Raw genomic sequence first — 16,434 nt, 5'->3', positions numbered from 1 at the left:
CAAACATCAGGTCGAAAGGAAGGACAACAATCGCAGCAGTCGCCGCCGCCGCCACCACCACCACCAACAGCCGTCGCCAGCACAAGCCGCCACCACTAGCAGCAGAAGGCGACACCACCATCCTTCGCCACCACCAGCCAGCTCAAGCAGCCATCGCCTCAAGCAGCAGCGACCTGCAGCAGCAGTGTTATCCGGCACCAGCCAGCTCAAGCAGCCATCGCCTCAAGCAGCAGCGACCTGCAGCAGTAGCCATCAGCATCCACCATCAGCAGCATCCACCATCAGCCGCAGACACATAACCGCAATGTCAGTGACACAATTAGGCCTAGGCATTTTTTATTCATACTATAGCTGTGAGAATTGTTCAGAAAAATCACCCCCACAGTCGCCCTGGAGTCACAGGACGACAGTCTCCTGCAAGAATCAGGGAAACCTATTATAGGACATTCTGTCCAGAAATTAAACATTTAGAAGAATACGTGACACTTTGCTTTGATAGTTATATACCTCTGATTGGAGATTGATTGTCGGTATTCATGTATTGGCAATGGACATCAATAATTGTCTTGCTAATCAAATTGTTGTGAAATGATTGAGTGCAAATTAATTGTAATTTTTAGTTGAAGGTACAAACCTTAGTTTGGAGGAGCTTAATAACACTCAAAGACGCCTAAAGTGAAGGGGGGACCTCACTAACCACCACCAATATGTAGCACCCACTTGGGTGATTATTGCATGCGGGTGTCTTCATTCATGAAAAAAATAAAACATTCGGGAGCATGCAATAATACAAATTATTCTAAAGAGGTCAGAGACTCCGTGCACAGCCCCGCCTTCCCAGTGAACCAAGAAACCCCGCACCGTGACGAAGGTACAAACTAAGGTTTGTACCTTCAACTAAAAATTACAATTAATTTGCACTCAATCATTTCACAACAATTTGATTAGCAAGACAATTATTGATGTCCATTGCCAATACATGAATACATACTCATTACAAAGGCCTTGGAAGTCGAGGCAGTGGGGTCAGAGGACACCCCCCCCCTTCCACTCCTACCATCATCGGCCGACCTTCGTTATTGGCGAGAGCCAGCTCCTCCGAAGTGGTGAAGGGCGGTGGAGCGGTCCTCCTACCAGTCATATTAAATGTGGTTTTCTTTGCTACAGGTAATCAACATGTGACTAAAGGTTGGAGCCTAGGCCATTGCAAATCATAGGCTAGATTCACCTGAAATTATTCAAATGGATGCTTACAACTTACCACATTGAATATTATTTTAATATTTATTTTTGACTTGGCCCCATGTTCGTAGGAGCGTGCTGGCACCACATCTATGAGGGTAAAAGGCATGATGATACATGATATTTTTAGACAATATGCAGAATCTTTTCACTTACGAATGAACACGGTTAGAAACTGGTTAGACTAATTTAATCTAAAGTGAGTGTCGTGGAACCATTTAACTCTGACTGCGAGTTGCGTCTCTGTCGAACCAGGTTTTCCCAAGAAAGCCTGGGTATGTTCAGCGAGGTTCGTGGTATACTCCCCTCACAAGTTTCCTTTGTATTTACCAACGATGTGAACGTTTCCTAATATTTTTCTGTTAGAAGAGTCAGAGAAATAAGTTCTTTATCACACAGACATGAATTACTAAAATTAAAACAAAGCAAAACAAAGCGAATCAAAAGCTGGAAAGTGTTTAATCCTGATGAAAAGAAAAACTAAAAGCAGTAATTTCGACAAATACCGGACAGAGCTCTCAATCAAAGCGCCCCGTTACCCTGTGTGAAATTACCCCATTGCCCGTGTCCTTGAGCATGTGCACACTCAAATTGCTTGGGTCGCTGTAGCTGGCGTTGCAATGCACTAACAGGTAGGGCGTCTAACCGGAGTGAATCCTCATGTGGATGTTCAGCTTGCCTTTCTGACTGTAGCGCTTGATGCATTGGTCGCACCCGTAGGGCTTCTCCCCGGAGTGAGTCCTCATGTGGATCTTCAGGTGGCCTTTCTGACTGAAGCGCATCGTGCATTGGTCACACTTGTAGGGCTTCTCCCCGGAGTGAGTCCTCAGGTGGTTCTTCAGGCTGCAGCCATGACTGAAGCGCTTCGTGCATTGGTCACACTTGTAGGGCTTCTCGCCGGAGTGAGTTCTCATGTGGCTATTCAGGTTGCCTTTCAGACTGAAGCACTTCATGCATTGGTCACACCTGTAGGGCTTCTCGCCGGAGTGAGTCCTCATGTGGACGATCATATTGGCATTGTTGGGAATAACCTTTCCACACAAGACACCGGGCCGGCCCTTGCGGCCGGCCCGATGCCCAGTCAGCTCCTCAAGGGGGACGAGCCTCACGCTGCAGTTCAGGCTCTTGGCCACGCTGTGGTCAGCGGACAGCGAGCTCAAGGCCTCCAGTTCTGACGCGGCAAAGAGGGTGTCATGGCCGTCCACCGCCAGTGGGCCCTCCCCTTGTCCGTAGACGCTCAGGATTCGCAGCTCCCCGCTGTGACTTGACATGTGGGAGGAGCCAGGGGCGTCCACACGCAGACTCTCCGAGGTGGCGCCGCGCTGCGTGCTGCAGTCTCTGATGTCATTGTCTTCTTAAGAGAGGAAAACAGAGAAAGAGAGAAAGTGATGGTTTTAATTAATCATTTTCACAAAAGGTATACAGTATGTACTTTGTACACACTTGTGTATTGCAAGAATTATATTTTGACATTCTTCCTAACTTCTATTTGTTGATTATGCATTTTCCTTGTCGCCCTTTGGATGGTCAAGGGTTAAAGGCTCCTGCTGAGAAGGCAGATTCGAGTACATTCTCAGTTTATCACGGTTGTTTTCTTGCATAGATGCAATGTGTATTACTAACCTACAGCAGGCATGCCTCCACCAATATCCTCTTCAACCTTGATTGAAATGGTGTCTGGGGTCTGCTGCTTTCCACATAAGAAGGAAACACACACAAGACATATTCTTTCATTTTCACAGAATAGATGTCCATCCCCACTACCGACAGATTAGTTGGGCATAAGACGGGCATAATTGGCAGTGTAAAAACATCTACTGAATCATAAAGGTGTGGGCTTTCTATGGGTTTGTTTTAGAGTTGTAACAGAGGAAGCCTCTCTTTTGGAGGGTGAATAAGAAGATGATTTCCAACCTGCACACTCAGCTCCTCGCGGCAGACCAGCCGCTCGCCGCGCTCCAGGCTCTTGGCCACGCTGTGGTCCGCAGACAGCGAGTTCAGGGCCTCCACTTCTGACCCGGTGAAGAGGGTGTCATGGCCGTCCACCGCCAGTGGGCCCTCCCCTTTTCCGTAGACGCTCAGAATCTTCAGCTCCTCACTGTGGCTGCACATGTGGGAGGAGCCAGGGGCGTCCACACCCAGAATCTCTGAGGTGGCGTTGCGATGAGTGCTACGGTCTCTAAAGGCATCGCAGTCTTTTGCAGCGGGAGAAAAAAAGGAAAATCGAATGTTATGATACATTATTTGCATAAAGGGAGGCATTGTGTATTTGTAAACATGAGAGAAACTCTTTAAATGTATGTAACATTGACACAGAGGGTTTAAAATGTGTACTGCTGACAAAGATTCACAGTTTTGGAGAGGGACGTCTCCTTCAGCACCCTCCTCCCTAGACTCAAAGCTCAAGTGGTTGGCCAGGTTAAGGACACTCAACGAACACCAGCGCAAAGTGATCTGATCACAACATGACATGCGAGGCAAGCACAATAATTCTATTTTGACACTAAAAAGCAACAACGTGTCCTTCCCTCTAACCTGATCAGCTAACATTCATACATTATGAATTCAGTGATATTTGACAATGATAAACCAGCTCAGGTGGCATCTGTCTTGAAACCCTTCTGGGCTCTTGACTAATTCCATCTTTGAAATGCAACTCCCAAGTTTGACTCGTGTTTTAGCAGGGCGCTGGTCATGATGGTTTTCCAAAGAGGACCAGGCTCTTTAGCATCAGCCTAGAATCTATGCTGCCTAGAATCTACCAAATCAAAAAAGAAAATACTCAATGAGTATGTACACACCTTCACTTTTAAAATGGGGCTGCATAGACTTTAAGGATAGCTTTGTGCCTACAAATATGCGTTTCCAGGTTTTCGGTCTGGCAGGCAACATCCCTTGAGAGAAGCTGCTGAATGTAAGCACTTCATGAGCTGGCCTGCGTAGAGACAACAAAGAAAAATCAGTACTCCATTTTTTATCTTATGTATAAAAAATACGTATGTATTCCAGGTGCAAATTGTAAGAAAATAAAAGGGAAGCATGTTTAGTGGATTACATTAGCCCAATACTTAAAATGTGTTCTTTGAAATGATATTACATCCTTGATTTGTATACATATTTTATAGTTCATCTCATCAACTCAATACCATGATATCAAGCTCTGCAGAAATCTGCTAATAACCCTTTGATTTGAATCAGGTGTGAAGGGGAAAACATGCCTATAATAGTGCGTTCCAGGTACACCTTTTTGCCCGTAAATAACCAGCTATAACTGGGAGTACAAGAGGGTAGAAGGGGGCGAAAACACGGGTTCCCAGGAACGCACCATATGTATTTAGGATGAGTTTAACAGGTCAATCTCATCAGTAAAACGCTAGAACTACTGCGGTCCAGTGGCCGGTAGAATACAGTTGTATTCGTTTGTTGTATGGTGAGCAGACATTGTAAAACATTGCATTCCCTTGGTGTCCAAGCAGTAGAGATCAGTGCCTGTAGCCCCTTTGTTGAATTGTGCCCATTCTCGTATGATGCCCCATGCTTGCTGAGGTGCACACTCGAGTTACAGTGTGTGTATTTATAGGAATGAATGGGCGGCCATGTATTAGTTCACGGTCCTTTCTTTAATAGGTCCATGGTATTTACACACATAACTGATACTTAACATTAGCGACAGTAACTTGGCTGTTAGCTGTAGCGCTAATGCTAAAGCAACATTATAGTGCTAACAAGGTAACCATATACACTACAACAACACAATGATATGGCGTTAGTTAACTTACTTTTTAGAGGTTTTGTACATCCAAACACTGAGCAACTGCGATGATTCGCTCGTTTGCAAGCCACGGTGTCTCTCAAGGAAAGAACTATGTGTACACGTTCGTAACTCATTTTCTCATGGGCGGTCGGGACAAATAATCTGGGCGGGCAAAATAAGAGGAAGGGGAGGTAACCTTTCCCCATAATTTCGATTTCATTAAACATGGTTAAAAATAATACAAACAGAATAAATGCAAGAAAAAATCCTAAGCAATAAATAATGAAGTTCAAATGATAGTTTTTTATAATTATCATGATGATGATGATGATGTTCAGCTCGTTTGTTAAAAGAAATCAAAGCTTTTGGACCAAACAATATTTGAACAGATGAACCGAAACCATCAAACAAGAAAAGAAAAACAGAAATTCACTGCTCCAGCTAAGTTTCCCTCTGGCTTATGAGCTTTCCACACACACACACACACACACACACACACACACACACACACACACACACACACACACACACACACACACACACACACACACACACACCAAAATAATTAGTAAACAGAAAAAAAAGAGACCCGACACAAACCCAACCCCTGTACATGACCATACGACATAAGGAACGATAAATCATGGTAGGTTTGTTATCCTACCAAGAGTATTAAAGAAACACTGTCAAGGACCGCAACACTGCTTTCAGGTCAGGAGATAGGGCTCAGTACAGCACAGCCAGAGCGAACCTAAAGAGGGGCATAAGGGCTGCTAAGTTAGCATATAAAAGGAAAATAGAGGGCTACATCATGGACAAAAACCCTCGTCAGGTGTGGCAGGGAATACAGCACATCTCTAACTACAAGGGCCACAACATCACACAACCCGATATCACGCAATTGCGTGCTCCTGCGCACGAACGTTAATCTATTGAAGCGTGTTCCCGAGCACGATAGTCCGACTTTTTGCGTGTTACACAAAACGAAATGTAAACCAATGCATTCTGAATGGGAGTGTTCTAAGACAATTAACGTGCTCCACAAAACGGTACGAGAGAGAGAGAAAGAGAGAGCGGGAGGGACAGAGAGAGAGAGAGAGAGAGAGAGAGAGAGAGAGAGAGAGAGAGAGAGAGAGAGAGAGAGAGAGAGAGAGAGAGAGAGAGAGAGAGCGAGAGAGAGGCTTCAGAAAGGGTGTGCGCAGATAGTACAGTGCACCCTAGTTATGTTTATGCCAAAACCTATAGATATAATTAGGCTGTGGAAATTGCAATAAGTTAAGAACACAACTTCGCACGTTGAGCACACAGCCGTGTGACTCGTTTATTTTGTAAAAAAGAAAACCGGAAAACAAAGCGTGCTGAAGGTAAACAAATCCAGCATGGTCTGTGACGTCATGAGACGCACGTAATCCTTAGGGACCGCGATCCCTGAACCACCAAGAACGTAAATGACATGCAGTAAACAACAACACAATTGAAAGAACAACACATAACGAAATACTGTAGGTGAATTATGTTACGGTCACTACAAGGCTATAATTATATTATTTAGCGTGTAATGAGACAATCTATAGCCAAATTGTCGAAGATGCCCGAGAATCTTCGGGGATATCAGCATGGGAAATCGGCGAATCAGACCCATGAAGGGGGACACGTTTGTTGAGGGGGGGGGAGACACGTTTGTAGGGGGGGGGGCACGCTCGACAACGAGAGTTGGTTTTTATTGAACGAGACTTCAACACGGAACAGCTGCACGAAACGATGGTCACGTCACTCTCGGTGACGGTGTCGACAATAATGAACACACGAACAACGTTAATAGAACAACACACAACCACATAACATCCCGAACCCATTAACCCCACTTAATCCTAACAACAAAACAAGTTAACAAAAGCCCCATTTGTCAACTGAGAACCCCAATTCCCAGAATCCCCCGCGGCTCCGGAACACGGCGTAGCTTATATTAAAGGTCCCATGACATGCTATTTTATGTATTCTTTAATATAGGTATTAGTGGGCAACTAACACAGTATTCAAAGACGTTCCCTAAATTCAGCCGTGGTGCAGAGTTACAGCCACTCCGAGCCAGTCGCACATTGAGCTTCCCCCAAATGCGCTGTTTCGGTGGGCGTGTCAAGGAGGAGGGTGGGGGTGTGGCCCTGAGCAGCTTGCAGCCACCATGCGCTCTGTTTACAGTGGATGTATCGCAATGGCGAGCCGCACACAGCCTTTAGCCGTGTTCTGTAAATATTCTAGAACACACGGGAGTCCTGGAGCTCTATATCTAAATATGATCATATAGCCTACACAGATATCTATATCATATAATATATATTATCACGGCCAAAAGCTGTGTGAGCCGATATTATGAATCTCAAACGACCGCGTTGGGTTCTCCGACGTTCCTGGTTCTTCAACGTCCACATCAATGTGAATACACACACTGTAACGCAAGTGTTTCTTGTCGGTTCTTTGACGTGTCTTGTATTTCCACAACGAGACTGTCGTGGGGGTTATCTGAGCCATGGTTGAGAAGGAATTGGGGGAAAGGAACTTTGATTTGACTCGCTGAAGTAGCCTACATGAACTGCGACATGCCGCCGGTTGCCGCGAGGCACCATCGCCCGGCAGCGGGCAGCCGGCAGCAGGCAGCGCGCGGTTCAGTCGACTTCAGGTTGATGTGAAAGTGGAAGAACCAGAGACGTCGCAGAACCCGACAAAGTCGTTTGTGATTCATAATATCGTCTGGAGGCGCACACAATATGTTATATGATATAGATATCTATGTATCATATGATATTATTTAGATATAGAGCTCCAGGACTGTAACGCAAGTGTTGTACACTTCCTTGTTATTTGGATAACCGTTCTGCTGTTGGTGTGACGTCGGACTCTCGTATCTGGTATTTCTACAACGAGACTCGTATTGGGGGTTATCTCAGCCAAGGTTGAGAATGAATTGGGGGGAAGGAACTTTGGCTTTGACTCCCTCAAGAACATGAACCACGACAAGGAGGAGAAAGGGATCTTTGCCGGGCAGCGCTTATGCACCTCCGCCGGTGGTCCCTCAGCGGGGCTCAAGCGGGAGACATTCGCCGCCAACAATCCCTTTCTCCTCCATGTCGTGGTTCATGTTCTTGAGGGAGTCAAAGCCAAAGTTCCTTCCCCCCAATTCATTCTCAACCTTGGCTGAGATAACCCCCAATACGAGTCTCGTTGTAGAAATACCAGACGTGTTATGCGCCATCACACCAACAGCAGAACGGTTATCCAAATAACAAGGAAGTGTACAACACTTGCGTTACAGTCCTGGAGCTCTATATCTAAATAATATCATATGATACATAGATATCTATATCATATAACATAGTGTGTGCGCCTCCAGACGATATTATGAATCACAAACGACTTTGTCGGGTTCTGCGACGTCTCTGGTTCTTCCACATCAACCTGAAGTCGACTGAACCGCGCGCTGCCTGCGGCCGGCTGCCTGCTGCCGGGCGATGGCGATCTTCAGTCAGTGATTGTGTCTGATCTTTAGTTTTATAGTTATTAGGATTTGATCGGCTCGCTCGCATGTTTCAACGACGTCAGGTTGCTTTCGCTAAACTATCAGCTCACGTGCTTCCTGCGTTTGTGTTATTAAACTGTTACTTTATGTAACTTTTAATGATATCATCTTGTTAGAAACACGTATATCTGAGAGCCAACCCAGTTGCCAAAAGCATACGTTGACAGTGTACTTTTCGTGAACACTGGATTACGTCGCATTTCAACATAAAATAGCATGTTATGCACACACACACACACACGCACGCACACGCACAGACACACACACACAAGCACACACACGCATGCACAGACACACAGACACAGACACACACACACACGCACACACGCACACGGTGCATTTCGCTGCTAAAACAACAACAAAAAAATATTCCCTCAAATATTATTACTTTCAAAACGTTGGCCGAAATGGCCAATAATATCTTTTTTTATTTGGGATGCTTCTAGGACATTTTGGGTGGATTTTGAACGGTATGTGGGGGGCACGTTTTTTGCAGGACCTGGCAACCCTGCGCTGTTGCCCGAGATCTGGATCCACCCCGGCGTGGTGCCGTGTCCTTTTGACCTTTTGACCCCAGACTTCTGGGGGAATAGCTGAATCAATTCATTAGTCAATCAGAAGCATGTAAATATCGTCCCGGTGGCGTAAGAGGACGAACAAGGTGTCCTTCAACATCTACGCTTCCAGGAGATTGCAACGGTGCCACACATGAGCATATTCGAACATGTTTAATGGTAGTAATTAGCTGTCGAAATTGGAGGCCTTAATCAATACTGAGCAGCTATTGATTTGCTTCCCGATAAAGATTTGTCACAAATGACATGTTATTTAGCATCTACACGTTGAGCTGAGTCCAATGACACCAAGAACGACACTCTAGCTAATGGTAACATGTGTTTTACATGGTACACCTAGGTCTAGGACATGATCTCGGTGTAGCAAGAGGCCGAGCTTGATCTCATTGGACTCAGCTTAACGTGTAGATGCTAATTAACATGTAATTTGTCAAAAATCTCCATCGGGTAGCAAATCTATAGCTGGTCATTATTGATAAAGGCCTCCAAAATCGACAACTAATTACTACCCCGAAACATATTCAAATATGATCATGTGTGGCACTGTTGCAATCGTCTCGAAACGTAGATGTCAAAGGACACCTTGTTTGCTCTGTTGCACCACCGGGAAGATATTTTCATACTTCTAATGGATTGATTCATATTTTAAGGTTCTCGGAGTGAGACTTTAAGTGGCTGCAGCAGAAGTGTTGAGACGAAAGATGATATCAAGAGATTTATAGAATATTCCCATTCACATTATGATTCTTCGTCGTAACATCCGACCAAACATCCTTTACATTCACAGAGCGAAGATTATGAAAGTCCAGGCTCAGCAAGTGCTCCATCTCGTTGCACCTACACCCAGCGGCTCGCTTGCAAGATTTTGGCCTGAAGTTCTTCCCAGACCAACACCCTAGCCATCCAACAAGCATATCTGAGAATCAGGCCTCTCTTTAATAATGACAAAAAGTTATGAGAGAAACACACATTAACTTCCTCCATCCCACAAAAAATGGGGACTAGAAACTAACCTCCGTCTTATGTACATTTACTGTACTGTTGGAGGTCACGCCCCTTTGCCGACCTTTTCGAGATAGCTAGGGATGCTAAAACGTTTACACACATTTCCCGGGGCCCCGTGTACGACATATCCGTGATTTGGAGTTCTAGCCCTTAGAGAAAAAAAGTTTTCCCAAATGGAGTGTCATTTGGACAAAGCCCCTCAGAAGTGTAGCCTGCAAGACCTAATGGTTCAGAATGTGGTGGAAAAACAGTTTTTGAGATAGGAAGGTCCTACCGCCCTGAAATTGTAATACCTTATTCTAGGGCCTAACTGGGACCTCCGCACCGAAACTTGGCCCGGTCGGACCCCGAGGGCAGGAAGGGGGGGCCCTTCCTGCCCTCGGGGTCTGACCGGGCCAAGTTTCGGGCAGGAAGGGCCCCCCCTTCCTGCCCGAGAGGGTCCGACCGGGCCAAGTTTCGATGCGGAGGTCCCAGTTAGGCCCTAGAATAAGGTATTACAATTTCAGGGCGGTAGGACCTTCCTATCTCAAAAACTGTTTTTCCACCACATTCTGAACCATTAGGTCTTGCAGGCTACACTTCTGAGGGGCTTTGTCCAAATGACACTCCATTTGGGAAAACTTTTTTTCTCTAAGGGCTAGAACTCCAAATCTCGGATATGTCGTACACGGGGCCCCGGGAAATGTGTGTAAACATTTTAGCATCCCTAGCTATCTCGAAAAGGTCGGCAAAGGGGCGTGACCTCCAACAGTACAGTAAATGTACATAAGACAGAGGTTAGTTTCTAGTCCCCATTTTTTGTGGGATGGAGGTGTACATTTGTGGCTAAAGGTGTGTAGACACAGCTGGCCTGTGGCCACGTTTTTGAAGTCGGGGGTCAAAAGGTCAAAAGGAGCCGGCACCACGCCGCTTATGAGATAACAAAAAGTTAATGTGTGTTTCTCTCATAACTTTTTGTCATTATTAAAGAGAGGCCTGATTCTCAGATATGCATGTTGGATGGCTATGGGTGTAGGTCTGGGAAGAACTTCAGGCCAAAATCTTGCAAGCGAGCCGCTGGGTGCAGGTGCAACGAGATGGAGCACTTGCTGAGCCTGGACTTTCATAATCTTCGCTCTGTGAATGTAAAGGATGTTTGGTCGGATGTTACGACGAAGAATCATAATGTGAATGGGAATATTCTATAAATCTCTTGATATCATCTTTCGTCTCAACACTTCTGCTGCAGCCACTTAAAGTCTCACTCCGAGAACCTTAAAATATGAATCAATCCATTAGAAGTATGAAAATATCTTCCCGGTGGTGCAACAGAGCAAACAAGGTGTCCTTTGACATCTACGTTTCGAGACGATTGCAACAGTGCCACACATGATCATATTTGAATATGTTTCGGGGTAGTAATTAGCTGTCGATTTTGGAGGCCTTTATCAATAATGACCAGCTATAGATTTGCTTCCCGATGGAGATTTTTGACAAATTACATGTTATTTAGCATCTACACCTTAAGCTGAGTCCAATGAGATCAAGCTCGGCCTCTTGCTACACCGAGATCATGTCCTAGACCTAGGTGTACCATGTTAAACACATGTTACCATTAGCTAGAGTGTCGTTCTTGGTGTCATTGGACTCAGCTCAACGTGTAGATGCTAAATAACATGTCATTTGTGACAAATCTTTATCGGGAAGCAAATCAATAGCTGCTCAGTATTGATTAAGGCCTCCAATTTCGACAGCTAATTACTACCATTAAACATGTTCGAATATGCTCATGTGTGGCACCGTTGCAATCTCCTGGAAGCGTAGATGTTGAAGGATACCTTGTTCGTCCTCTTACGCCACCGGGACGATATTAACATGCTTCTGATTGACTAATGAATTGATTCAGCTATTCCCCCAGAAGTCTGGGGTCAAAAAGGTCAAAAGGAGACGGCACCACGCCGGGGTGGATCCAGATCTCGGGCAACAGCGCAGGGTTGCCAGGTCCTGCAAAAAACGTGCCCCCCACATGCCGTTCAAAATACACCCAAAATGTCCTAGAAGCATCCCAAATAAAAAATGATATTATTGGCCATTTCGGCCAACGTTTTGAAAGTAATAATATTTGAGGGAATATTTTTTTGTTGTTGTTTTAGCAGCGAAATGCAGCGTGTGCGTGTGTGTGTGTGTGTGTCTGTGTGTCTGTGCGTGCGTGTGTGTGCTTGTGTGTGCTTGTGTGTGTGTGTCTGTGCGTGTGCGTGCGTGTGTGTGTATAACACGCTATTTTATGTTGAAATGCGACGTAATCCAGTGTTCACGAAAAGTACACTGTCAACGTATGCTTTTGGCGACTGGGTTGGCTCTCAGATATACGTGTTTCTAACAAGATGATATCATTAAAAGTTACATAAAGTAACAGTTTAATAACACAAACGCAGGAAGCACGTGAGCTGCTAGTTTAGCGAAAGCAACCTGACGTCGTTGAAACATGCGAGCGAGCCGATCAAATCCTAATAACTATAAAACTAAAGATCAGACACAATCACTGACTGAAGATTATGCAAGTAAAAAGTATATTTCTCGCTAGAAATGTTATTAGAAACACGTTTAACGGTGAATCGGTCCTAAAATATTGCATTTCCCATTCAGATAATAAAGATTAATAAAGATCATACACATTCACTGACTGAAGATTATGTAAGGAAAATGTACATTTCTCGCTAGAAAAGTCATTAGAAACGCGTTTAATGGTGTATCTGTCCTAAAATATTGCATTTCCCATTCAGATAATAAAGATTAATAAAGATCATACACATTCACTGACTGAAGATTATGTAAGGAAAATGTACATTTCTCGCTAGAAATGTCATTAGAAACGCGTTTAATGGTGTATCTGTCCTAAAATATTGCATTTCCCATTCAGATAATAATGATTAATATAAGCTACGCCGTGTTCCGGAGCCGCGGGGGATTCTGGGAATTGGGGTTCTCAGTTGACAAATGGGGCTTTTGTTAACTTGTTTTGTTGTTAGGATTAAGTAGGGTTAATGGGTTCGGGATGTTATGCGGTTGTGTGTTGTTCTATTAACATTGTTCGTGTGTTCATTATTGTCGACACCGTCACCGAGAGTGACGTGACCATCGTTTCGTGCAGCTGTTCCGTGTTGAAGTCTCGTTCAATAAAAACCAACTCTCGTTGTCGAGCGTGCCCCCCCCCCTACAAACGTGCCCCCCCCCCCCCCCCCCCCCCCCTTCAACTAACTTGTCCCCCCCCCCCCCACCCTTCATGGGTCTGATTCGCCGATTTCCCATGCTGATATCCCCGAAGATTCTCGGGCATCTTCGACAATTTGGCTATAGATTGTCTCATTACACGCTAAATAATATAATTATAGCCTTGTAGTGACCGTAACATAATTCACCTACAGTATTTCGTTATGTGTTGTTCTTTCAATTGTGTTGTTGTTTACTGCATGTCATTTACGTTCTTGGTGGTTCAGGGATCGCGGTCCCTAAGGATTACGTGCGTCTCATGACGTCACAGACCATGCTGGATTTGTTTACCTTCAGCACGCTTTGTTTTCCGGTTTTCTTTTTTTACAAAATAAACGAGTCACACGGCTGTGTGCTCAACGTGCGAAGTTGTGTTCTTAACTTATTGCAATTTCCACAGCCTAATTATATATATAGGTTTTGGCATAAACATAACTAGGGTGCACTGTAGGCCTACAAGTACAACGTGTAGGCTACTAGACTAATTCTCTGACAAACAGACCACTATTTCGGGAGCACTGAACAATGTCGCCTCACTTTCAGGGAGGCCCATCTATCAATCTATATATATATATATATCTCGTTTAGGATCTATTTTCTCAAGAACATCACTCTCAACAGACATGCTTATCATGCTGCGCACCATTACAAGCCTCTGCAGACTAAAACATGAAGCAATTCAAGAAGAGGCATAGATAGAATCGTCTTGTGGTCAACTGTCATCTAATACGGTCATGTAGTGCCCCCAAGGAAGCATCCTAGGGCTTTATATCAACAACATGGAGTCAGCTTGTACCTGCAACCTCTATCTTTATGCAGACGATTCAGCCCTCTTAGTCTCTCATCATGATAAAACTGTGGTGGAGAGTTTACCAAGTTCAGAACTTCAGAAGGCTACATGGCCGTCTGAAAACAAGCTGTCCCTCCATTTAGGTAAAACTGAATCAATACTCTTTGGATCAAAAATCCAGAGAGAGAGAGCGAGAGAGAGAGAGAGAGAGCGAGAGAGAGGCCTCTACATGTGTTCCTATGCAGTGTGTGGATCTCTCAGTACTCCCCCCACGACTCTCTCCTGCTCCCTCCCCCCTCTCTTACTGCGGTCATGCCAGCCGACTCATCGAGATCGGCGGTCAAGCCAGCCGACCCAGTTTTTTGCCGTACCTGTATATACTAGCCATTACGGTAATAGCGCCTCAGCGCGTCAGAACTAGTTTCAAAATAAAAGCATTTGTCTGGTACATACCGAAAGACAGTCATTAAAAGCAAATACTATCAAAGGAAATGTACGGACGTTGTGATATTTACTTTCAAAATAAAAGCCCAACTAATTGACAAAAGTAAGCTTATACCAATAGTTTATTGGAGATTTAAAATGAAACGCCCTGTTATCCCAGACTCATTCCACGTCAGGGTCATAGTTCACGACCCCATAGTGTCACCCAAGAAGTTTCAGGATATTCTGATGTGTAATTTCAAAATAAAAGCCAACCAAAGTTTCCAATATGAGACATATTACATATGATTTTGGATTCAATTTAAAAGAAAATGCCCTGTTATTTCAGGCTCATTTCACTTCAGGGTTATAGGTCAAGACCCCATGGGGTCACGCAAGAAGATTCACAACATTCTGATGTGGAGTTTCAAAATAAAAGCCAACCAAAGTTTCCAATATGAGACATAATACATATGATTTTGGATTCAATTTAAAAGAAAATGCCCTGTTATTTCAGGCTCATTTCACATCAGGGTTATAGTTCAAGACCCCATGGGGTCACACAAGAAGTTTCAGAACATTCTGATGTGGAGTTTCAAAATAAAAGCCAACCAAAGTTTTCAATATGAGACATAATACAGATGATTTTGGATTCAATTTAAAAGAAAATGCCCTGTTATTTCAGGCTCATTTCACATCAGGGTTATAGTTCAAGACCCCATGGGGTCACGCAAGAAGTTTCAGAACATTCTGATGTGGAGTTTCAAAATAAAAGCCAACCAAATTTTCCAATATGAGACATAATACATATGATTTTGGATTCAATTTAAAAGAAAATGCCCTGTTATTTCAGGCTCAGTTCACATCAGGGTTATAGTTCAAGACCCCATGGGGTCACACAAGAAGTTTCAGAACATTCTGATGTGGAGTTTTAAAATAAAAGCCAACCAAAGTTTTCAATGAGACATATTACATATGATTTTGGACTCAATTTAAAAGAAAATGCCCTGTTATTTCAGGCTAATTTCACTTTGTGGTTATAGTTTACGAGTTTGGCTTTTATTTTGAAACTCCACATCAGAATATCCTGAAACATCGTGGGTATCACCATGGGGTTGTGAACTATGACCCTGACGTGGAATGAGTCTGGAATAACAGGGTGTTCCATTTTAAATGTAATCCAAATTCGTGTGTAATAAGTCTCATATTGAAAACTTTGGTTGGCTTTTACTTTGAAACTCCACATCAGAATGTTCTGAAACTTCTTGTGTGACCCCGAGGGGTCTTGAAATATATCCCTGATGTGAAATGAGCCTGAAATAACAGGGCATGTTCTTTTAAATTGAATCCAAAATCATATGTATTATGTCTCATATTGGAAACTTTGGTTGGCTTTTATTGTGAAACTCCACATCAGAATGTTCTGAAAATTCTTGTGTGTCCCCAGGGGGTCTTGAACTATAACCCTGATGTGAAATGAGCCTGAAATAACAGGGCATTTTCTTTTAAATTGAATCCAAAATCATATGTAATATGTCTCATATTGGAAACTTTGGTTGGCTTTTATTTTGAAACTCCACATCAGAATGTTCTGAAACTTCTTGTGTGACCCCATGGGGTCTTGAACTATAACCCTGATGTGAAATGAGCCTGAAATAACAGGACATTTTCTTTTAAATTGAATCCGAAATCATATGTAATATGTCTCATATTGGAAACGTTGGTTGGCTTTTATTTTGAAACTCCACATCAGAATGTTCTGAAACTTCTTGTGTGACCCCATGGGGTCTTGAACTATAAACCTGAAGTGAAATGATCCTGA

General features: G+C 43.9%; 2 protein-coding genes across 2 annotated transcripts in view; both read right to left on the bottom strand.

The window, feature by feature from the left end:
• The window catches only part of LOC132455272 (uncharacterized), a 180,971-nt gene that overhangs the window by 83,951 nt on the left and 80,586 nt on the right, over nucleotides 1–16,434 (bottom strand). The window lies entirely within an intron of this gene.
• On the bottom strand, nucleotides 1,433–5,240 carry LOC132455255 (zinc finger protein 69-like). Its single transcript, XM_060049085.1, has 4 exons — nucleotides 5,022–5,240; nucleotides 3,157–3,437; nucleotides 2,866–2,929; nucleotides 1,433–2,596 (listed from the first exon to the last, which is right to left on the bottom strand). The coding sequence occupies exons 1-4, from the start codon at nucleotides 5,221–5,223 to the stop codon at nucleotides 1,884–1,886; spliced, it is 1,260 nt and encodes a 419-aa protein (XP_059905068.1). The 5' UTR covers nucleotides 5,224–5,240; the 3' UTR covers nucleotides 1,433–1,883.

Source organism: Gadus macrocephalus, chromosome 4 (genome assembly GCF_031168955.1).
Source record: "Gadus macrocephalus chromosome 4, ASM3116895v1".
Classification (NCBI taxonomy): Eukaryota; Metazoa; Chordata; class Actinopteri; order Gadiformes; family Gadidae; genus Gadus; species Gadus macrocephalus.
The sequence above is the reverse complement of the archived record's forward strand: the minus strand, read 5'-3'. Positions and strand labels throughout refer to the sequence as shown.